Below are 24,318 nucleotides of genomic sequence, written 5' to 3' on the forward strand. Positions count from 1 at the left end.
TTTCATGCTTTGTAGTGTCCTGCTTGAGGCTAATTACAAATGCACAAATAACATTTAAGTTAAATATATCACATAAGTCAGTTACACTTTTTTTCTTTGTGGTACCAGGGATTGGACTCAGCAACCTAGTGAGACCCTGTTTCCAAATAAAAAATAAAATATGGCTGTGATAGAGCTTAGAGGTACAATACCTTGAGTTCAATTCCTAGTACAAATAAATAAATGAATAAACAGTTTGAATGGTTGTCTTTTTTCTTCCCTCTCTCCTTAGTCCATATTTAAAATATGTCTTTCTAGATCTTATTTTCAAATCTTTTCATTATACTTAATGTCCTTTACAAAAACTTCTTCCAAGTGAAAAATTTGGCTAAACAAATGGAACACAAAAACTAAAGTTTTCCAGATATCAAAAAATACTCTCCATTTGACTTTAGAATACGTTATTATTACTCACAACTAAAATGATAGCATCTGCTTTCTTGATTATTCTATACTGAGACACTACTGAGTGTTGTTATAAGGTCCTTCCCTCATTTTGTCCAGGCCAAGTTCAAGAAGCTTCTCACAATCTCATCAGCCACCAAGCAGTCTTTACCTGTCTCAATCAGAAAATGCCCAAATCTTATGGAATGGGGCATCTAAAACTTTCAGCTCAGCGATAACGGGTGTAACACCTTCTCAAGCTCCTCAGAACAAAGGGGTCACAGAGAGGGGTTGAGGGGAATGGTAAAGTAGCAGTGTTTAGCAACATTCCAAAATCATTCTATGAATTTTGGGTGTACGTACAAGACTGTCTCCAGGTTGATGAGGATTTCATTTAAATATGTGCCTAAGAAATGCCAAATCACCACTATTCTTAACAGCAAGACCAATTCTGAGTCAAAAAGTGGCCTCAAAGACTTAGACTTTCAGTATAAAAGTTAAGAAATTTTAATTTACTTTACTTACATTTTACTTTGTTTACAGTATTTATAAATAAGATTCCAAGTTATAAGAAAGCACCATGTTTTTAAATCGGTAGCTTTTTTCTTTCTTCACAGAACGTAATATAATGACTGATTTATTACTGATAGCATCTAACGAGCTCAGTCACAAAATAGATTATGTTCATAAGTACCACTCGTTTAAAGAACCTGAGAAGATTATGATATAAGTGACACCTGTCCCTTATTGGAAACCATGGGCAGAAAGTCAAGATTTAGGGTGTATTCATTTCGAGTCACCCCCCCCATGCCATTTTGGCATGGGGCTGTATTTCTATCTTTCTATTTTCTGTATTTCTATCTTTCTAATAAACTTCTTTAAATCTTCAAAAAAAAAAAAGAAAGTCAAGATTTAGATATCACAAGGAATCAAGCTCATTTAAAACAAATTAAACTAGAAGCAGGACTATACACAGTGAGAATACGATATTTTAAGGTTGTCATTTTGTGGAATAATGATGCATATAAATAACAAGTATAGCTTCCATTCTAAATAAGTAAAATATGACAAATATATATTATACCACAATATATAAAATGACAGTGAATTAGTACTCATTAACTACATTTCCAATGTTCTATATTATTTATATTTCATTTACCTTAAAATGTTTACCTTACAAATTCCTAATAGGTTAGGCTCTCATTTTTAATTACTTTCATCAAGATTCAAAAATCTAGCTGAATTCTACTAAATGAACACTCTGATAATCAGATTGTTTTAATGAATGGATACAAAATTTTAAAATAGTCTTGAAAGAATATTGCTTTGATTCAAATAAGTTACATTATGAACAAAACATAGAACCCTAAAATCAGAAATTTAGATTTCCCAGGTAATGATGAGAATACCAGCTGAGATGACTGTCACTGGCACAACGTTGTAAACATTCTTTCTCCGATGGACTTTTAAGATGAGAAAAGAGTTCTTCTGAATGAATTCCATCGCTTGGAGGCTTCTCCAAAAGTTCACTAAGTAGATTCATAGGTGGCTTCAATAACTTCTCCACACAGGCTGAAAACTAGCAAACATTTCATTATCAAATTTATTGTTTCAGTAGAGCTTTTTCTTTCTATCATCTTATGAGCTAAAGATCTGAATTATGTATAAAAGAATAACATTTAAAAGATAAAGATTAAAATTATAACTGCTACTCATAGATATACTAACTCAAAATAGCAACAAAATTGTATTTTACATTCATCAACTGCCAATTTCTAAAATTTTCTACTTAATTGTGAGTGTAGAAATCTTTTTTAATCCATTGGTTGAAGTATTAGAATAATATTTTCATAGAAACGAATTAGAAAACATAATAAACTATGAGTTAACAATATAGGCTTCAATCTATATGGCCATCCAATAAGAAATATGTTATTTAGGCCTAAAACTGTGAAAATTCAACATATATTTTTAAAGTATCTGACAATCATAGCTACAAAGATGATAGAATTTTTGAAAGTAGATCTTTCAAAATTATGCAATACCACTTCTAGGTATCTACCCAAAAAAATGGAAACCAGACTACCAAACTAATGGATGCGTAACTATGCTCATAGCTGGATAATTCACAATCGCAAAACTATGGAACCAGCCAAGCTGTTCATCAACAGATGAACAGATTACAAAACTATGGGATATGTACACAATGGAATTTTATTCAGCCATAAAGAAGAGCAAAATTACATCATTTACAGGGAAATGGATGGAACTGTAGAACATTATGCTAAGTGAGATTAGTCAGTCACAAAAGTAAGAAATCAGATGCTCTTCCTAATATGTGGAAGCTAGGGAGAAAATGGGTCATAGCAGGAATTCTAGATTAGGAAGGAGAAACTATAGATCAGCAAATAAGGTGACCTAACTGAGAGGGATGGTAGGGAGAAAGAGGGAAATTTCCTAATGCACATGATGTACATTCACAAACATATCAAAGTCAATCACTAAGGCAAACATGAGAAGGAGGGATGGAGAAGGAATGGAGTGGGAATTGGGGAAGGGCTGAGTGATGTGCACCAACTATAATGCACCAATTAAAAAATTTTAAAAATAAATTTATCCCTATTCTCAGCTTAATCTATTTTTCATATAGGTAAACTTTCAAATTTACTAAATAATCTAATTGTTTTCATTCATACCTGGAGATATCAGTGTAAAATATGAATAGAATGTTTATAAAGTTCTTCAAAACTGCACCATTTTAAGTAAAGAGTTTAAGACTTAGCAATTATAAAGGCTGAGTTTTTCATAACGCTTACATGGTCTTGTGTCTCACTGACTTCAATACATGCTTACACAAAATTACAGATTATAGTTAAGGCTTTTTGCACTTTTTGTACATATTTAATACTTAGTTTTATATATCTATATTAAAAATATATCACATTCAAAAATGCTGAAAACATGAGATATTAAAGGTTAAAATGATTGATATTTAAATAGCAATTCAGAAACCTTCCAAATTGTGTATAAAATGTATTTATTTTTGTTTAAAGGTTCTATGTAGTACAGAGACAAATATTTAGGATACAGACCAATGAATGTTTGCTCTTATTTTTGAAATAATAGCATCTGATATAGAAAAGAAATTGCTAAGTAACTTCTAGTCTAAAATGATCTTCATGGGTGCTAAAAAGTATAACATCAATGACTACTATACAACAATATTTTGAGTTATATATACTTGAGAACAATTAAAAATATACAAAATTGGACTTATGGAAAGATGGCGACTGAGAAAAACAGTGTTTACGAGTCCTGCTAATACTCGATCTCTATCGCCACAAAATCAGCGCTTTTCATAGACAGAAAACACTATCAGCAGAGGAATAAAAAATGTAAACACAAGGGACAGAGAAAAATAAGACTAGAAGAACAACCAGAGACCAGAAAAGAAACCAGCCTGCATTGCAGAGCCACACCGGCACTATCATGCCTCACAGCACCAGGCTCCAGAGAGGAAAAATAAACAAGGAGCTGAAGTGAGCAGCTGAGGATCATTCGAGTGTAATTCAGCAGTTTTTCAGCGCAAAGAAAGTCTAAAACTCCCAGTGGCCAAGCTCATCACGCCTTCCAGGGACTCAGAACAGAGCTCAAAACCAGAAAAGAAATACACCAGCCTCACGGCCAAGGGTGTGGCAGCGGCGCCATACTGCCAGCAGTGGCGGCAAATTCACCACTCCCATGACAGCTCCAGATCAGCACACACAATAGCTGTAAGTATAATTCCAGCCCCTACAGGAGAAATCCCAGCATTGCACCCCCAGGGACTTTGATAATCTCCCTAGGTCTGAGATTTTGCAGTCCAACCCAGTGAAGGAATAGTGGAGGCAAAAATATCACACCCTAGTCACAGCTCCCTGTGGGATAACACCCAGATCAGCACCACCATGGTCTCGCACAGCCTCGAGTAACTTCCTGGGTCTGAGACTTTACGATACAGCCCAGTAAAGGAGAAGTGGCGGCTGAGATTACCACAAACTCCAGATCCAGAGCACCCTAAGTGAAGTTGTGGTGACCCGGGGAAGAACCCAGAGAAGGCACAAACTTCTGGAATGGTGGGAAAGAGGAACAACAATAGAGCAATGAACACCCACAACCCCATAATATCAGAACCTGATAACACAGAAATTCAGAGATCTCCAGAAGATCAAATCAGGAATATAACTGTAGAAATAATACATAACTTTCTAAAAGAATTTAGAGTCTAAAAGAAATAAAGGATGCAATCATTGAAGTAATCAATTCAAACTATAATCAATCAATTAGACCACATGGAGAATAGAATCTCGCTCCTAGAAGATGATCACTCCAAAAATGAATGCATAATCTATAACTTAGAAAAAAAATCAGAAACCAGGAATCTGACATTGAAGAAATATGGGCCCATTTTAAGAGAGCTAACCTAAGAATAATCAGAATAGAGGAGGGAAAAGAAGGTGAAACCAAAGGGATCAATAATCTCTTTAAAAAAATAATAACAGAAAATTTTCCAACCATAGAGCAAGAGGTCGATACACAGGTCCAGGAAACTTATAGAACTCCCTTGAGACAGGATCAGAGAAAAGGTTCCCACACCACTTAATTGTCAAAATGACCAATGTAGAAGACAAGCAGAGTATAAAAGGCCAAGTGACAGTCAGAGGCAAACGAATTAGAATCACTCCAAACTTCTCAAACCAAGTCATGAATGCCAGAAGGGCTTGGAGTAACATATTCCAAACTCAGAAAGAAAACAACTTCCAGCAAAAAATTTCCTACCCAGCAAAAATATCTATCAAATTAGTTGGGGAAATAAGAAGCTTTCATGACTAACAGAAACTGAAGGAATTTATGTCTTCAAAACCAGCACTAGAGAAAATACTCAAAGAGATTAACTACAAAGAAGAAATAGATAATACACACTAGAACCAGAGAAATAAGATTTTTCCATCCAGCAGACAACTAAACAAAGAAGAATAAACAGTATTTCAAACAGAAATAAAATCTTAACAGGTTAAGAATTAAGTTATCTCTCAATAATCACAGTGACTGTAAATGGCCTCAATTCCCCAATAAAAAGACATAAAGTGGTAAGTGGATTAAAAACCAGAATCCATCAATCTGCTGCTTACAAGAAACACACTTTACAAATAAAGATAGTAAAAACTCAAGTTAAAAGGCTGGAGCAAGATAATTCATGTTAAGTAGACATCCTAAGAAATGTAAAGTAGTATTTCACTATAGTTTTTATTTGTATTTCCTTAATGATTAGTTATATTATGACAATGATGAGTGATATTCATGTGTTTCTTGGTCATATAAAAATCTTTGGAGATTCATTATTTTAGTCTTTTACCTATTTCTAAATTGTATTGTCTGCTTTTATTGTTGCTAATTTTTAGGATTTATATTTGGAATATTAATATACCTTCAAATATAGCATTTGGAAATATTTTATCCCATTCTATCAGTAACTCTTAATTCTTTTTACATTGTCTTTGGCTGTACAATATTTTTCTATTTTTTAATGAAGTTTGTTTATTCTTTTGTTGTCTGTGCCTTTAGAATCATATCCAAGAAATCACTGCCAATTTCAGTGCTGTGAAGTTTTATGGCCCTGGTTTTCTTCTAAAAGTTTATAGTCTTAAGATATACATTTAACACCGGGCGTGGTGGCGCACACTTGTAATCCCAGAGCTTGGGAGGCGGAGACAGGAGTATCGTGCTGGTTTGAGGTCAGACACGCTGGCTTAAGAGACCCTGTTTCCAAATAAAAATAGATATTAAAAAAAATAAAGAGTCAGGTCTCCGGGAGTGTAGCCCGGAGGTAGAGGGGTTTCCATGAACCCCAATAGCACCAAAAAAAAAGAAAAAAGAAAAAAAAGGGATCATTTGTAGACAACCTGCTCATAGTGACAGAGACCAGAGCCTGATGAACAGCAAGGCCAACGCCAGGGACTCTGAGGCCAGGATAGGAGCCTGCCAGGCGGATAGGCTGGTGCTGGGGCCAGGGAGGCTGGGATTGGAGCCTTCTATGAGGCAAGGCCAGTGCTGGGGCCTCCATCCAAGACTGGGATCGGAGCCTGCTGAGGGGTGAGGCCAATGCCACGGCCAGTGAGGCTGGGATCGGGGCCTACCATGAGGCAAGCCCAGAGCTGGGGCCTCTGAGGCCGGGATCAGAGCCTGCTAATGGGTGAGACTAGTGCCGGGGCCAGCCTGGCCAGGATTGGGGCCCGCCATGAGGCAAGGCCAGTGCTGGGGCCTCTGAGGCTGGGATCAGAGGCTGCCAAGGGGTGAGGCCAATGCCGAGGCCACTGAGGTTAGGATCAGAGCCTGCCATGAGGCAAGGCTGTTTCTGGGGCCTCCGAGGCCAGGATTGAAGCCTGCCAAGGGCTGAGGTCAGTGCTGGGGCCATCGAGGCCAGGGTGGGATCCTGCCGTGAGGCAAGGCCGGTGCTGGGGCCTCTGAGGCCAGGATCAGAGCCTGCCGAGAGGTGAGGCTGGTGCCGGGGCCAGCGAGGTCAGTATGGGAGCCTGCCGTGAGTCAAGGCTGTTTCTGGGGCCTCCGAGGGTGGGATAGGAGCCTGCCAAGGGGTGCGGCTGATGCTGGAGCCAGCGAGGCTGGGATCAGGGCCTGCCATGAGGCAAGACCAGTTCTGGGGCCTCCAAGGCTGGGATCAGAGCCTGCTGAGGAATGTAGCTGGTGTTGGGGCCAGCCAAGCCAGGATGGGAGCCCGCCATGAGGCATGGCTGATGCTGGGGCCTCCGAGGCTGGGATCAGAGCCTGCCAAGGGGTTAGGCAGGTGCCGGGGCCAGCGAGGCCAGGATCGGAGCCTGTCGTGAGCCAAGGCCAGTGCTGGGGCCTCCGAAGGCCGGGATTGGAGCCTGCTGAGGGGTTAGGCCGGTGCCAGGGCCAGCAAGGCCGGGATCAAAGTCTGCCAGATGGCCAGGCCAGTGCCAGGGCCTTTAAGAGTGGGATTGGAACTTGCAATGCAGCATACACAGAGAAATAACACAGAAAATTTTAAAAAACAGATGTTTTCCCTAATATTCAAAAAACTAGGAAGAAATAGGTAATCGGAGGAGATCTAGTTGAAGAAAGGGCCCTATGGAGGAGCAATTAAGGTGACCAATCAGAGGGGATGGGATGGGGGAGGATGGACTCTCTTTAAAACTCATGATGTAAGTAAACAAATGTATCAAAGTTAATCACCAATCAAGCATGGGATCAAGGGAGAGAGAGGGAATGGGATGGGGATTGAATAAAGGCTAATTGGATGATGTGTGCTTGTATATCCTCACAAGTCTTGTATTCCATTGTGGATGTATGACTACAATGCACCAGTGAAAATATATATATTTAGATCTTTTATCTATTTTCAGTTAATATTTGTATATGATGTTAGGTAAGGCCTGATTTTATTCTTTTTCATGTAGTTATTATTTTTCAGCAATATTTAGTGAAAAGATTATTATTTCCTTCACCAAATGTTCTTGGAAACCTTGTAAAAAATAACAGGACCATATATGGAAGGGAAAAAAACCATATCAAAGTTAATCAGGAAACCAAGCATGGGAAGGAGGGAGGGGGAAGGAAGGGTTAAGGATTGGGGAGGGGCTAATTGGGTGATGTGTGCGTGAATATCTCCACAAGTTTTTTTATCCCATTAAGATGTATGACTACAATTCACCAATAAAAATTTATTTTAAAAAATGTATACAAAATCAAATTTAAAAAAAAACAAAATTAAAAGTAAAGAAGAATATGCTCAGAATAAGACACAGCCACCAAGAAAGCCATCATCTACAGATTTGTTCAGCTGCAAGAGCCACTATGCCTCAGAGAGGAAATGGTGTTTATCTTTCATCCATTCACTTGTTTAAATATTTATCTCACTGTAGATTGGAATCCTAAGAAAGAATAGTTTATAATTGCAAACTAAACACTTACAAGCCTTGTAAAAGTTAAGCAATAATTGGAGAGGACATAAGGCTTAGAGCCCTCAATACATATGATGAATAGACTTTTATTTACTTATCCCTTGATTCATCTTTTGGGGAGTTACTATAAGAAAAACAGCTTCTATATTTATAGCAAAAGCTTAAAAACAATGTAAGAGGATAGGAACCTACATTTGTAAAAAATATTTTATGAGAGAAGATTCAGTTTGGTATTAGTATTTTAAATAAATTCTTACTTGGCTTTGTAGGCTCCTGGCAGCCATAAACACAACTATTTTAATAGTCTTGTCACAAGATAAATTTATGAAACAAATTATTTTCTGCTTTATTGCCTGTAATTTGTGACTTTTATCTTAAAAAGTAAACAAGAAATAAAATTAACACATTGTAAAGGCAGGAATTTAAGAATAACTTTTAGCCCAGCATTCTATAGTGTTATCTGCATTACCGATTCCTTAAAATACTACACAGAGAAAATATTTCCATAGAAATTATCAATTTCCAAAGTCATATTATTCTTTATAAAGATTACTCAGAGCCGGGCATGGTGGTACACCCTTGTAATCCCCGTGCTTGGGAGGCAGAGATAGGAGGAGGCGCAGGTTCAAGGCCAGCCTTGCTGGCTTAAGAGACCCTGTTTCGAAATAAAACAAAATATAAAACAAGTCTTGGAGTGTAGCCCTGAGGTAGAAAGGCTCCATCCCCAGTACCACCAAAAAAAAAAAAAAAAAATTACTCAGAGGCTCAAAGTTCCTCCATTATTTTGTGTTGTGACAGTAAGAAAAAAAAATATGTGTGGTGAACAAAAATGTAAAACTTTCTTTAGCATACAACGCCCTACCTTTAAAAATATACTATCATTTTAGTGAACTAAACGTATTTTTGTATGGAAAAGAAAATGTTTCACAACAGAATGATTCCAATTATGTGTATAACACTGCCGACAGATGCATTGTACTTTTGTACACCTATTAGTAATGAAACAAAGATACATATTCTATACACATTTTTAACCATCGAATCCTTAAAGATAAGTGATATATTTTTAACTGTTTAAAGAATTAAATCTCCTACATAGGAACAACTTTACTAGTCTACCATAAAGACACATATTTAAAGTTTTTTCCAAAAGTGCTAGTGAGTTATGCTGATGTAGCTACATTCCATAAACTATGCTCCATTTTGGCCAACAACAGGCATTTGAGGGCTATCCAAATCAGCCATGATCAGAGAAAGAAAGATCGTGGTCCATGATACATATTTAAAACTAATCTCTCCAGAGAAATGCATATGAAGTTACAGATTTTTGGTCTTGCCAAACACTAATTCGTGTGTGTGTGTGTGTGTGTGAGTGTGTGGCACTGGGAGTGGAACCCTATTTTTATATTTTATTTGGAAAAAGGGTCTCACTAAGCTGTTGAGAGCCTCACTCAGTAGCTGAGGAGGGCTTCGAACCTGCGCGGTCCTCCTGTCTCAACCTCCCAAGCGCAGGGATTACAAATCTGTGCTATCATGCCCAGCTCAAACACTAATTCTTGAAAAACTTCTTCCACTGGCTTTACACAAAGGGACATATCTTCTACTGAAAAGATCATTATGAAATACTCATGTTGCCCCCCCCCACATTATTCTGGAGAGCAGTCAAAAGTTTACTAAATAAGTAACTATATACCATTTTTGGTTCCATAATAAAAATAATAGCTTGTAAACTAGCAAAGAGTAAAAACAGAGCTAGAAAATCAATCTGAAAAGTAAAAACTATCAAAATGTCTCCCCATATTTTTCTGATATTTAGAGGCTGACTTGGATAACTAGCTATCCCTTTCTTCAATGAATAAAACAACTTACACTTAAAAAATGAGCCACAAGCCGGACGTGGTGGCGCACGCTTGTAATCCCGGTGCTCGGGAGGCAGAGACAGGAGGATTGCGCAGGTTTGAAGCCAGCCGCGCTGGCATATTGAGACCCTGTTTCCAAAAATAAAATAGGTCTGGGAGTGTAGCCCGGAGGTAGAAGGGCTTCCAGGAACCCCAGTACCACCAAAAAAAAAAAAAAAAAAAAAAAAAGAGCCACAATTGGATAATATGAGGGGGGAAATGACAGCAGGGATAGAAGGAAATCTAAAGCCAATGGCAGGCTTCTGGGAGACTTCCCACAGGAGGTAGAACCTCAGCGGAGTCCTGCAAAACATGAGTTAGGCAAGTGGAAAGTAGAAAAGATGTTCTGAGTGGACCAGCCAACACTGGCAAAAGCAAGCAAATCACTCACATTCTCACTCACAGAAACTAAAAAGTCATCTCATAGAAGAATGAGAACAGTGGTCCCTAGAAACTAGAAAAGACAGCAAGGTGAGGAACAGAAAGAAATTAGATAAGGGGAACCAAAACTCATTTCTGTATTTCTATTATAAGCAATAAAAATAAATAGAAGAGTACAAAAGTCCCCAACATGCAGAAATGATTAAATGGAAGTGTATTCTACCTTTGAGCTATACCCCAGCACCCCCGACCCCTTTTTGAAACCGGGTTTTGCTAAGTTGCCGAGGCTGGTTTCAAACCTGGGAACTTCGTGTCTCAGCCCAGGATAAGTACATTGAGCTTATTACCCTGATTTAATCATTATACATTGTATGTGTGTATCAGACTATAGCACTGTATCTCACAAAAATATACCAATATAATATTTCAATAAAAAATAAGTACAGCAATAATTATGAAGGGACATGACTTGTAAGAAGGAAAGTGAAGACACAAAACTGGATACACTGAGAGTGGTGACTTCATGCCAGGCTTAAGAATCCAATTTGTTTTTTCCCCTAAAGGGTAAGATAATCATTAAATAATTTGAAGCAAGGTTCTGAAAGGTCAACCTGGTGGGAGTTTGGAGAATGGACTAAGCAGATGGAGGGGTGGGGGAGGAGAGTGAAAACAACTAAAGTGTTGACTATCGCTGGGCATGGTGGCGCACGCCTGTAATCCCAGTACTTGGGAGGCTGAGACAGGAGGATGTGGGTTAGAAGCCAGCCTCAGCTACCTAGTGAGGCCCTCTGCAATTTAGGAAGACAGTGTTTCAAAATATAGAATAAAAAATAGGGCAGGGGGTGTGGCTCAGAGGTTGAATGCCCCTGGGTTCCATCCCCAGACCCACCAAAAAAAAAAAAAAAAAAAAGCGTTGAGTATCATCAGAGATAAAATTTTAACATTCTTTTCCTATGAGAATTTTTTAAGAAGTCAATTAAAATTGCTTTTACGGGTGACAGAAACATGAAAAATAATGAAGAAATTGGTATTAAAATTCCAGAATACAAGAGGCCAGTACAGAAAGTAGTGACCGTATGTCAATATGACACCTCACTTATCTGTGATTACCTAAATGGATCTGTCCATATAAGTTAATTTTCTAGACAATCATAGCCTATCCCGTGAAGTCCCAAATTAACATACAACAGTTTGGAAAACATCTTTTCTTCCTTTCTTAACATAGTACAGATAGAGTAAACAAAATTTAACCATCTCTTGATGATCCAGAGGCAGCATATTAAAATGACAGAAAACTGGGCTAGATTCATTAAAGGTCAGGTTTTAGTCTTTACTAGCCACCTGACATGGACAATCCTTAGCCACATTGGACCTTTGCTTTCTCTTCTACGAGATGAAAATAACCTTTGCCTTCCAAAGCTCTAGTAATGAGTAAAGAGAATGAAGTAAAAGCACATGTAGAGTGTGTGTGTGTGTGTGTGTGTGTGTGTGTGTTGTTTTGTTTTAGGGTCCCTTTGGCTCAGTCTACTCTGCTAGGGTTGTTTTGTTTTTAACTTCTTCAATTTTGTGTCTTTTCTTTTTAATATAATCATCCTGAATCAATAACCATTCCTGGAATTACTTGCAAGCTCCTTGGGTTATTTATTTGTGTAGAACCAATTTGACAAAACAAAATTTTCAAGATCTATTTATTCTTTGCAGAATTTTTGCAAATCATCATCAAAGTAGCCATAAATTGAGAACTACTAAGATAGCGGGGGTGGGGGTGGGGGGGGGGATCACTGACTTCCCATAGATTCCCACTCAGTGAAGAGATGTTATTTCAATCTATTCACCTCCCTGAATCCCATTCATTTGTAGAGACCAAGCACAAGAATAAGATAAAGCCAACTTCTCATATCTTGGGATGTCTGGGATACAAAAAGTAAACTACTAATGCATATCAGTTGTGGAATCATAACAAAAAGTTGATACTTATTAAAAACTACGAAGATGATCATGTCCTTACCATAAGCAAAAGAGCAGCACATTGTAAAAGCAAAAAGGCTTTGCTAGGTTTTGGGTTGTTTTTTTTTTAACCCTAAGTGGTACTCAAAACTACTCCAAAAACCTCTTTCATTCAAAAACACTGTAATATTCCAATCCACAAATGATATGGAAGCTTTGTTTCTAAACTAGAATAGCCCCCAAACCTGCCAGTCTAGCCATGGTTATTCTCAGTTAAAAAAAAAAAAAAAAGGCACCACTCACTAATCACCTGTGTCTAGTGTTACCTATACGGCACTAGATTTACTTAATCGCCTTTTAATACAACCAAAATGAGCACTGTGCGTCCCATCTTACAGGTAAGGAAACTGAAACCAGAAGTTAAGTGACCGGTCCAAGACCACACAGCTGGTGCAATGGCAGAGCTGGGGCTGAACGCAAGTTGGCCTTTCAGACCTTCCCACGTGACGCTAATCGCGCACTAAATGAGTCTTTCCTATGGAGGCGGGAACCCAGAGGAATCTTGGAGCCATAACTACTTCCTGAGACTACCTGGAATATGTTTCACTGTTTAGCGCCAGGGCTCCCCACAATCTGGTATAACATTTGGTGGGCTTTACAACCCAATGACTGAAAAGACACAATTTCTCAAAGCAACACGGCCACAGCCCGGGGCTCGTCCAGCCCAGCCCACCTCCTCACTAGGTCTGCCCGGACGCCCCCACGGACCACCCTGCCTAGGGGAAAAGCAGAGGGCTAGAGCAACACAGCGAGGTGCAGCCCCCAAAAGCCGAGCACGCTAAATGCCCCGACGCGGCTTCCCGTCGGCCTCCGCGGCTGCGTCATCGCGTCGCATGACGTCATCCCGCCGCCTCCGCTATAGACAACGGGCCGGAGGGAGCGCGCAGGACAATATCTGGCTAGGATGCTGGGAAGCGCGGGCAGCGTACCTGTGCTCTCCAGCCCCGGATCAGCTAGGAGGGAGCGGGACGCGAGGGGCGGCAGAGTGGGTCGAAGGCCAGGGAAGGAAACGGATTCCTAGAACTGCTGGCGGCAGAAGAGCGCCCACCAAGCCGCGTAGGCAGCCAAGCGCAGCTGGTAACCCTCAAGTAGCTTCTCTAGCAACGGCCGCCCCGCCCCTTCCGCGGGGCCCGCAGCGGATTGGCTCTCCGTCGGGAGAAGGAGCGCCGCGCCTGCTCTTATTGGCTGGAGTGGAGGGCGGGGCCGGAGAGATGCGGTGCCCCTTCCTTTGTTTCTCGGGTGAACTTTTTTGAAAGCTTTTGTTTTGGGAAAGGGCAGGATTTGTGTGTAGTAAACGAAAGTCTTAACTGAAATCACGAAGGGAAATAAGGCCAATTCCGAATTTTCTAACATTAACCTGGAGATGCCCTGGTTTGCTTCTTAAAACAGAGATTCCAAAAAACCAAGGCAAATGCATTTTTAAAAGAAACCTCGTTTTAAAATTGTGGTGTTGTTAGCCGAGATCCTTCCCTGGGCCTCAAGTCCCCCCCCCCCTCCCCAAATCCGGTTAAATGAAGGAGCTGTATGATGTTCTCCAAATTGCCTTACAGGTTTCAGTGTTTTTGTATCTGTGCTGTGGTCAACTGGTATGGTTTATAAACTCCAGAACAAGCAATGCAAGGATTTATTTGAAAAAAAAAAAAATCACTCATTGCTTCTACTTTATGTTCCTCCTGAGAGCCCTAGGCCAACATATTTAATTCATAAATAGAGCAACTACCTACTAACTCGTTTAACCATGCGTGTTTCACCTAATTATTGATTTTACTAAAATATATTCCTTACTGATGGTTCCAGTAATGCCTTCTCCCCCAATATTATGATTGTCAGGCAAAAAGTCTATGAAAGTTAAAATTTTTATTAAAAGAAAAAAATTTTAAGTTTGTACCTTGCTTATTTATTTTCTTAGTGGTGTCTTTTGGTTAAACTTTTAATTTGTTAGTCTTAATTTATCAAAATTTTTTATGGGAAATACTGAGATTACAAGCATACACTACCATGCCTGGCTCTATCCAGTTGTTTAACCATCATTTACTTAAAAGTGTGTCTTCCTCCTTGAACTAGCTTAATGCTTTTGTCGATAACGATTAGAGCATTTACATATATGCATTTCTGGAATTTTCTTTCTGTTTTAATAATCCATAATCTAAACATATGTCAACATCTCATCATTTTGTTTATTGTAGTTTTACATTGTTTTAAAATTAAATAGACATCAGGGACTACAACAGTTGTGGTGCACAGGGTAAGTCAGATGAGGCTTGGGCAAAGTTTCATGGAATAGCCCAACATCACTTTTACTAGGTGGAGTGTTAGTAGGCATCATAGTTCAGCCTCAAACCTGTGATCCTCCTGTCTCAGCCTCCCAAGGACTGGGATTATAGACATGCACCACCACATCCAGCTACAAATTTTTTCTTACACTTCTGGAGTGTGGGAATCCCAAGAACAAGAGCCAGCTAGCACAGTTCCTGCTGAGGACTCTCTTCCTGATGTTTGCAGATTGATGCCTTTTGTATTCTCACATAGTGTGGAGAAAGAGAAGGGAACTGTGTCTCTTCTTATAAGGATACTAATCCCATCATGAGGGCTCTAATCTCATGACTTAATCACCTCCTAGAAACCCCACCTACAAATACCATCATATTAAAGGTTAAGATTTAAAAATGGGGAACACAAACATTCAGTTCATAACAGTGGGCAACATGCTACCTGTTATTGAAAGGAGGGCCTTCCCAGAAACCATCCAGAAAGGCAACTACCCCTGTATTGCACCAGCTAACTAAAGTACTGAAGGTAGGGCTGGAAACCATCCAGAAAGGCAACTAACTATTGAAGGTAGGGCTGGATGTGGCATGGGTTGAGGTTGAAACAGGTTGTTACAATAACACTGGTTAAAAGCAAAGACCTTGAAATCAGATCTGTACTTAAGTTTTGTAGTGGTCTGTCTTAGGCAAATTACTTCTCTGAGCTTTGTTGCTCTTTCATTTATTTTATTTTATTTATAGTACTGGGGGTTACCCAGGAGCATTCTACTTCTGAGCTCCATCCCCAACCTGATTTTTTTATTCTTTATTTTGAAACAGGGTCTCACTAAATTACAGAGGGACTCACAAGTAGCTGAGGCTGGCCCCAAACATGCAATCTTCCTATCTCAGCCTTCCAAGTACCGGGATTACAAGCATGCGCCACCATGCCTGGCTTTTGTTTCTCTTTTTTTTTAAAAAAAAAAAAAATTGAATAATTTTGGACACCTAATAGGATTTCGTGATATTTGAAGTCATATTTTTACAACACAGAGAAAAAATCCAAAGTTCCCTATAAGTGGGTAGGTATTATTAGGCTATTATTTTAAGATGAAAAACATTATATAAAATCAAGAATGATTATCTCTTTTTATACAGGTATTTTCTTTTTTTTAAATTAATTTATTTTTTAAATTGGTGCATTGTAGTCATATATCAATCACATTGGAGTACAAGACTTGAGAGGATATACAAGCACACATCATCCAATTAGCCCTCATCCAGCCCCCATCCCATTCCCTCCCCCTCCCTCCATCCCACGCTTCTTTGGTGATTTACTTTGATACATTTGTTTATGTACCTCCTGCGTTTTAAAGAGGCTCCGTCCTCCAGTATTACATACCCTCTGATTGGTCACATTAGTTGCTTCACTATAGGGCCCTTTCTATAGCTCAACCTCTTCCTGTTGCCCTTTTCCTCCTAGTTATTGCTGATTAAGAGAAGCGTCTGATTTATATTTTCTGCGATATTTCTCTGTGCATGCTGTGTTGCAAGTACCAATCCCACTCTTGATGGTCCCAGAAGTGGCCTGGTTACTCAGTGGACTGATCCAGACCTCGCTAGCTCAAGCAGCGGCCTTGCCTCATGGGAGGCCCCAGTTCTGGTCTCGCTGGCCCCTGAACCGGTCTAACCCCTAAGCTGGCTTTGGTCCCGACCTTGGAGGCCGCAGGAGTGAACTTGCCTCACGCCAGGCTCCGATGCTGGCCATTGGACCCTGCACCGGTCTAACCCCTTGGCAGGATTCCAATCCCGGCCTCGGAGGCCCCAGCACCGGCCTAGCCTCATGGCAGGCTCCAATGCCGGCCTCGTTGGCCCCAGCACCAGCCTAACCCCTCGGCAGGCTCCGATCCCGGCCTCAGAGGCCCCAGCACTGGTCATGCCTCAAGGCAGGCTCCGATGACGGCCTCGCTGGCCCCAGCCCCAGCCTAACCCCTCGGCAGGCTCTTATCCTGGCCTCAGAGGCCCCAGCACTGGTCATGACTCAAGGCAGGCTCCGATGCCGGCCTCACTGGCCCCAGCACCAGCCTAACCCCTCGGCAGGCTCTTATCCTGGCCTCGGAGGCCCAAGTGCCGGCCTTGCCTCATGGCAGGAGCTCTGATGCCAGCCTCGCTGGCCCCAGCACCGGCCTAACCCCTCAGCAGGCTCCGGTCCCGTCCTCGGGGGCCCCAACACTGGCCTTGCCTCACGGCAGGCTCCGATGCTGGCCTCACTGACCCCAGCACCGGCCTAACCCCTCAGCAAGTTTTGGACCCGACGTCGGAGGCCCTAGCACAAGCCTTGCCTCATGGCAGGCTCCAATGCCGACCTCGCTGGCCCCAGCATCGGTCTAATCCCTCTGCAGGTTCCAATCCCGGCCACGGAGGCCTCAGTAGTGGCCTTGCCTCACAGCAAGCTCCGATGTCGGCCACTGGCCCCGGCGCCCGCCTAACCCCTCCGCAGGTTCCGATCACTGTCTCTGTGGTTATTATTTCAAAGGTTCCATTTGTAATGTATCAGATCTCTGCCTCCCCCGAATATTGGCCACTGGCATTGCCACTGCCTCCACCGTTTCAAATCCTTCCCAGGCTCTTTTTCCACTCTGAATGTTGTCCAGTGTTCCTAAGCATGCGTGATGGTAGCATTCAACATTTGGTGTAATTTCTCCAAAAAAATAAAGTTGGTAAGATCCGGTTTCTGCTTCTCCTGAATACAAGTCTCCACCACCATCGCGGAGAACTCTTTCAACACCGCATTTCTCCTTGGTCTCCGCTAAACTCTCTCCTTATATGTGATGTCTGAGATTCTTAACAATATAGAGAAATAGCAGTCCTCTTTCACGGCGAATTTTTCCATAAGTTCCAGTGCATTTAGATAAGTTTTGTCTGCATCTCCAGTGTCCTGGCATCCATAACGGCTTTCTTACCACCTCTCCGATATTTTTCTTTATCTTTTTCTGTTCTGGGCCCGGTTTCTCCAGGGTTCTGGCGTGCTACTCGCAGTTCGGCCCGGGGCCCAGAGTCCCGCGACCCGGGCCCCGGCTTTTGTGCGCCGTGCGCGACCCCTGCCCAGAACCCAGCGTCTTACTGGGTCTGGTTTCTCCAGGGGTCTGGCGTGCTACTCGCAGTTCGGCCTGGGGCCCAGAGTCCCGCGACCCGGGCCCCATCTGGCGTGCCCAGCCCGCGACCCCCGCCCAGAACCCAGTGTCTTACTGGGCCTGGTTTCTCCAGGGGTCTGGCGTGCTATGCGCAGTTCGGCCGGGACCCAGAGTCCCGCGACCCGGGCCCCAGCTGACGTGCCCTGTGCTCGACCCCCGCCCAGAACCCAGCGTCTTACTGGGCCTGGTTTCTCCAGGGGTCTGGCGTGCTACGCGCAGTTCGGCCGGGACCCAGGGTCCCGCGACCCGGGCCCCAGCTGGCGTGCCCTGTGCTCGACCCCCGCCCAGAACCCAGCGTCTTACTGGGCCTGGTTTCTCCAGGGGTCTGGCGTGCTACTCGCAGTTCGGCCTGGGGCCCAGAGTCCCGCGACCCGGGCCCCATCTGGCGTGCCCAGCCCTTATACAGGTATTTTCTACAGAGGATGTCTTCAGACATGACATGACCTTTTAAAAAAAAGGGTAATGGCACTTCTGAAACTAAGTTTCTCTAAAGTATTAGTGAATCAAGTAATTAACATAACCTGCAAAAATCCAGAATGTTTCACCAGTTAAACAAACACATAAACTTAACCCACGTTGTAGCGTATGTTCAATGTCTACATTCAAGAAAAATAGCTCATGTATGGAACATTTGTATGTTATTTTACATAGCCATTTTAAAATAATTTTATGCTTATATTTTATATAAAATGTTTATTCTTATATTAAAATTAAGCTCAGTATTCTATCTTCAAGGACATTACCATGTCCTAGGCTGACCTAGGGAAGCATGCATAAGTGTAAAATTTCCTCTTTAAAACATATTAATGTTTGGCCGGGCATGGTGGCGCACACTTGTAATACCTGAGCTTGGGAGGCTGAAACAGGAGGTTCACACAGGTTCAAAGCCAGCCTCAGCAACTTAGTGAGGCTCTCAGCAACTTAGTGAGACCCTGTTTCCAAATAAAATAGAAAATAGGTCTGGGAGTATATCCTAGAGGTAGAAAACCTCTGGGTTCCGCCCCCAGTACCACCAAAAATAAATAAATAAATAAATAAATAAATAACCTTCATATCTGTGGGTTTTTTTTTTAAAAACATGATACCTGGCCTTTCTTTACAAAAATATTTAAAAATAGTCTTACCATAAAAAATGGAATATTGCCATAGTGTTTTTCTTCCTGAGTGCTGAAGAAGAAATAGACCCTTTCCATAGAAAATAAAGGTGTTTAAAGTAGGCACAGACTCCTCCTGGATTAACGATGTAATCAAGAAGTATATCTTTGCACTTTCTCGGAGTACTTTTATGATGCAGAAACTACAGTAAGTATGGCCCAAGGACCTCAACCACAGAAATGTATTCCTAGTGCATTATACATTAGCCATATGTTAAGTATTAAGCTAGTAGTGTTTATAATGATTCCTTGGTTCTTTGTGGGAAATCCTTACTGATTAAGATGTTATTGATTGAGCTTAAATGAACAATTATACAATTAATTCATAATTCATCTTTAGGTGGTAATCATAAAATAAATCAAAGGTCATATCAGTTATATAACTATATTTCTATTGGAAATACATGGGATTTTAGTAGATATCCAGGATGTTGATATTACACTGACTTGCAGAGTCCAAATCTACCTTTGAATAGGTGATATTACTTGAAAAAAAAATTGCTCCTCAAAATTGCTTTTGGCACAGTCTGTATGCGAGATCCCTGTGTGTGGATTCCATTTGCTGAGGATTTTGTCTGGAGGTTCAGAGCCCCAGAACTTGCACCTCAAGAACAGAAGAGGGAGCTCTAATCCCCGGGTTGCCACCTCTTTCATCTGGTGGGCTGGTTCACAGAGCTGGCTGGGTGGAATAATAAGGTATTAAGAAGTACATTTGCAAGAAGATGGAAAGCCCTGGAGAACATTATGTTAAGTGAGATTAGCCAAGCACAGAAGGAGAAGGTACGTATGTTTCCTCTAATATGCCCAAACTAGGAAACACAGAGGATACCAGTGGGACTCCAGATAATGGACGGGAAATACCAGCAAAGTTTGAATAGAAAGATAGGAGAGGAGGAAGGCTGATCTTGATTAATGAGGGTCTACATCTGAATATGTGTAAAATTATGAATATGACATGGTTAACCTGGACAACCATTGGTGGGAGGGGGGAGGGAAAACGGGGGCAGGGGGGAGAGGGCACCAAATATAGTTTAAATGTAAACTATTTATGTTCAATAAAAAATTGTTAAAAAAATAAAAGAAGAGGTAGTGCTATAAAATAAATAAATAAATATATTCCTTCCTAAAAAAAAAAAAGTACAACAGAAATAGAGGAACGAACACAAAATGACCTACTGTGCCTTCTTGGTGGGGTTGGGGGCAGCAGGAGATTCTGGCAAAGCCGGGGGGTTCAGAGATATACTGAGATCAGAGACATTGCAGGAAGGAAACACGTGGAGACTAGGGAAAAACAATCAGGATCTTGCGCTACTCCTGTGACTGCTTTCTGAGCCTCCTGGTTATTTTTCTCTCCTAAAAGCATCCTCTACATTTTTGCTTTCTCTTCTCTGAAAGATAATGATAGCAATAATAGTATCTTATGTTTATATTCTTATGCTAGTATAGTCTATTTCGTACATAATAGAACAGTATATTATAGAAGAAAAATGTTTTTCAAATGAGAAATATGTTCTTTCTCTCATTTTCCTTACTGGGTTGTCATTAATAGTAGCTCTTATTTCCCATTCATTCTGTAAGGTTTTAAGGGCGGCTGTGTGTAGACTCATCTACATACACAAAGTATGTATACCTAACACACACACAGAGTAATCTGAGTTAATCCCATGGTGAATTAAATAATGTAGAGGAAAACAATGACATTAAGTATATCAAACTCCTTATTTTCTTGAGTTTTTTATACTTTTACTGGTGCATTGTAATTATGCATCATAGTGAGATTCAAATTTATATGAACATACATACACATAGAACTTGGTGTGTTTCCCTCAGCATTCAACCCCACTCCCCTTCCTCCCTCCACATACATGTTAGTAAGGTTGGTAATGATACCTTCATGCATGGATATAACCTCATTCACACTCCTTATTTTAGAGATGATGAGACCAAGTCTGAAAAGTATAAGTGAGGTAACTAGGGTCCTCAAGGGTCCTAGAAATTGGGACCTAGATATTGGGTATACCCGATATCTCCTGCCATTAAGATACTACACAGTACACTGTATTAGTATGCACAGAAAGAATTCTAAAGAATTCTTTAGAGCTAAATCTTGGTCTCATGTCCAATACAAACTTTATTTAAATGATCCTCAAAGAAGTTTATTATCTTTACTGTCCTTTAAAGTAATTTCCAAAGAAAGAGAATTCACAAGTGCTTTTAACTCATGAGATAATGTATGTAGATATACTTTTCAAACTGCAAAGCACCATTACAAACGTGAGGGGTTTCTAATAAAGTCTGTGGCTTCCGAGTATCTCTTTGAATGACTTCACAATGCCCAAATTCAGTGCCAGGTGAGCAGGTCCTTGTTTTGTTCACTTTTAGAATCTCTTCATCATCAGGCTGTTAAAGAGTTGTCTCTGAGAGCTGCTAGGTCCATTGGCAATGCTCAGTTCTGGGTTTATGGGTCATTATGTCTCATCTTTTGTTCTTGATTCCCTTGGTGGCACAGTGGTGGCACAATAGACACAAAGACTTCCCAAGCCTTCTACTTCACTCCTTTACCTTCAAACAGTATAAATTTAAAGTAAATGGAATCAGGAAATGTGCCATCTGGGTCCTTGGTAAACTCTTTTAAATTTTGTTTAGATTCCCAGGTTTTACAAATTGTCTTACTTTATTTTGATTTATTTCATAAATATTGCATAAATGAAAGTGACCCATAAGCTTTTCAGTCCAACCACACAGTGCTCTATACTTTCCTTTTCTAAATGGAATCATTGAAACAAAAGCCCCAAGAGAAAAGGTTCCAAGACTTTGACTTCTCAAGATGCCAAGTCTCCTCACTTCTCTGACACCAATCAGATGCTTTATTTGGTTTGCCAATGGCTCTGTACCAGCAAATTCTATGAAAAGAAATAGACAAGTCCTTCTGAGGCCAGGCTCAACTGCAGATTCAGACAATGAACAAAGATGTGCTTTAGATTCTTCAGTTACCGAAATTGGATAAACTCTTATTTTCTTAAAAGCAAATTAAAGCAGAACAGATTCCTGGAGTTTATGTAACATGAAATAAGCCTTTGAAAATTGTATTCCAGTTCTTCTTCAACTCAGGTATATTTTATTTCTCAGATATCATAATATCTAAGGTCATGACCAGCAAATACTTTTGCATGAAAGAATAAATTGCTCATTTAAAGTCACAGTTATCAGGAGAACACTTTGCTCAGGAACGACTCCTAATCACTTGGTCAATTCACTGTTCTACAGCTTTTGGGGTTTGTTTCTTGTAGATCATTCTGCTAAGAGAAGGAGACAGAATGGAGGTCCTGATGAGAAAAGATAATAAGCAGCGATCTTCACTTGTTCTGGACCCAGGCCTCATTGCTAGTTGAGTTTGTTCTTAAGGGCATTTGGGAACACAGGTGATGGGAATGGCTTTGGGAAGTTAATTCCCAAATGTGGCCAGATAATGAGTCAGTGACTGGGAACCATGTGAAGAATAGATGGTGAAAGTAGAGTGCAGTAAAGTGGCCAGCCTAGGGATGGGTCCAGAGCCAAAGAGCTGAAGTGCAGGTAGACATTAGTGGGTGTTGTGCCTGGACTCAGTCCAAGCTGAGCAAAGTCCAGTTGTGCCTATTCAGGTTTTAACCCAAGTGAAGGTGGACAAGATTGCTAACTTCAACTGTTCTTTGTAAAACCACATACATCCTCTAACCAATATCCTCCTTACCCAGCCCCTAAGGGAGCCATTGTAACTGTGGACTAAAGTGCAGAGCATGCTCACTTCTGGGTTTCAGTCCTCTCAACCCTCAATTTCCTCCTCAACCAGAGAACAATTTGCATGTATGTGGTCATAACTCCTCCCTGATTGTTAGCAAAAAGCTGTTCTTATAGTGCACTTACAGATTTAATTCTTGAACACACTGCTTTACTGCTAGGAATAATTTTTTTCTTAAAAGCAAAAGAGAGTGGCATAAGAAAATAAACTGGCAAGGAAAGTTGAAAAGGAGTGCTTTGTTCTGCTTAATGAGTCAGTGACAGGCAGACCACTGGAGTTGCCACACCAGCCAGTGGAAAAATCCATGCTGGGAACCAGCTTCGCAAGACAGACAGGACAGCTGAGCTAATCTCTGAGCTACCAGGTGAGCAAGCTTGGCAGCCACGTGGTGACCTGTGACATTCCATTCTGCAGCACACCCAGAGGGAGCATCCAGACCCAAGGGCTGGCTGGCAGAAGGGAACACAAGGGATCCTGCCTTAAATGGAACAGATATCTTCTAGGAAATAAAGGTGGGAGAAAACATTTCCACACAGTAATCTACAGCTCGTTCACGATCTGGCTTTTACTTCTTGGCTTCATTCATTCATTCTTTCATTCATTCATTCATTCAAGAAATACATATTGAGAGTTAACCCAGCTAGATTCTGGGGAAGTAGTGATAAAACAGGCATGTCTTTTCTCTCATTCAGCCTACAGTGGGAAGCCAACGACCAGTTACGTAATATAAATGTGACACTGATGGCACTTCAAAGGAGAGGTATCTCATGCTGTGGAAGCTCAAAAGAGGGGAATTTGATCCAGTTAGGGAGCACAGCCCAAGTTTCTGGGATAGAGTTGGGATTTGAAGGAAGAGCTAGTAAAGCGAGAGAGGAGGTTCCAGCAGAGAGACAAGGAAAGCATTCCCAATATTCCTCAGGGTCGTTGCTCCAACACTTTATCTCTGGATCCTCAAATTCTCCCCTTGCAGCCCTTCACCTCCAGGCTTTTGCTATTAAGCCTCTCCCCTCCCTCATCCAGTCTATCTTGGGTAACTCCTGCTCATCCATTTTGGTTCAGCAGAGACACTGCTGTGGAGAAGCTCCCCTACAGTGCCCCCAGCCCAGTTTAGATGTTCCCCAGCGGGTTATGGCTGCCTCCCATGATTACCTTTTCCTAACTGCGAGGCTGTGAGTTCCCTGGGAACCAGAGCTAAACCTCCCTGGCTGATATCCCCAGTGCTTCCCACAGAACATTGAATTAATAAGCAATAAAT

General features: G+C 41.0%; 1 protein-coding gene across 1 annotated transcript in view; it reads right to left on the reverse strand.

Moving 5' to 3' along the window:
• The window catches only part of ODF2L (outer dense fiber of sperm tails 2 like), a gene marked incomplete at both ends in the record, with an annotated part of 45,499 nt that extends 33,505 nt beyond the window's left edge, over positions 1 to 11,994 (reverse strand). The window contains 2 exons of the mRNA XM_080690568.1: positions 1,836 to 2,005; positions 11,941 to 11,994. Of these exons, the coding sequence (XP_080546694.1) occupies positions 1,836 to 2,005; positions 11,941 to 11,994 (224 nt within the window). The remainder of the gene's footprint in view (positions 1 to 1,835; positions 2,006 to 11,940) is intronic.
• Positions 11,995 to 24,318: the final 12,324 nt, after the last annotated feature.

The sequence above is a fragment of the Muscardinus avellanarius genome, assembly GCF_963383645.1.
Source record: "Muscardinus avellanarius genome assembly, chromosome: 3".
Lineage (NCBI taxonomy): Eukaryota > Metazoa > Chordata > Mammalia > Rodentia > Gliridae > Muscardinus > Muscardinus avellanarius.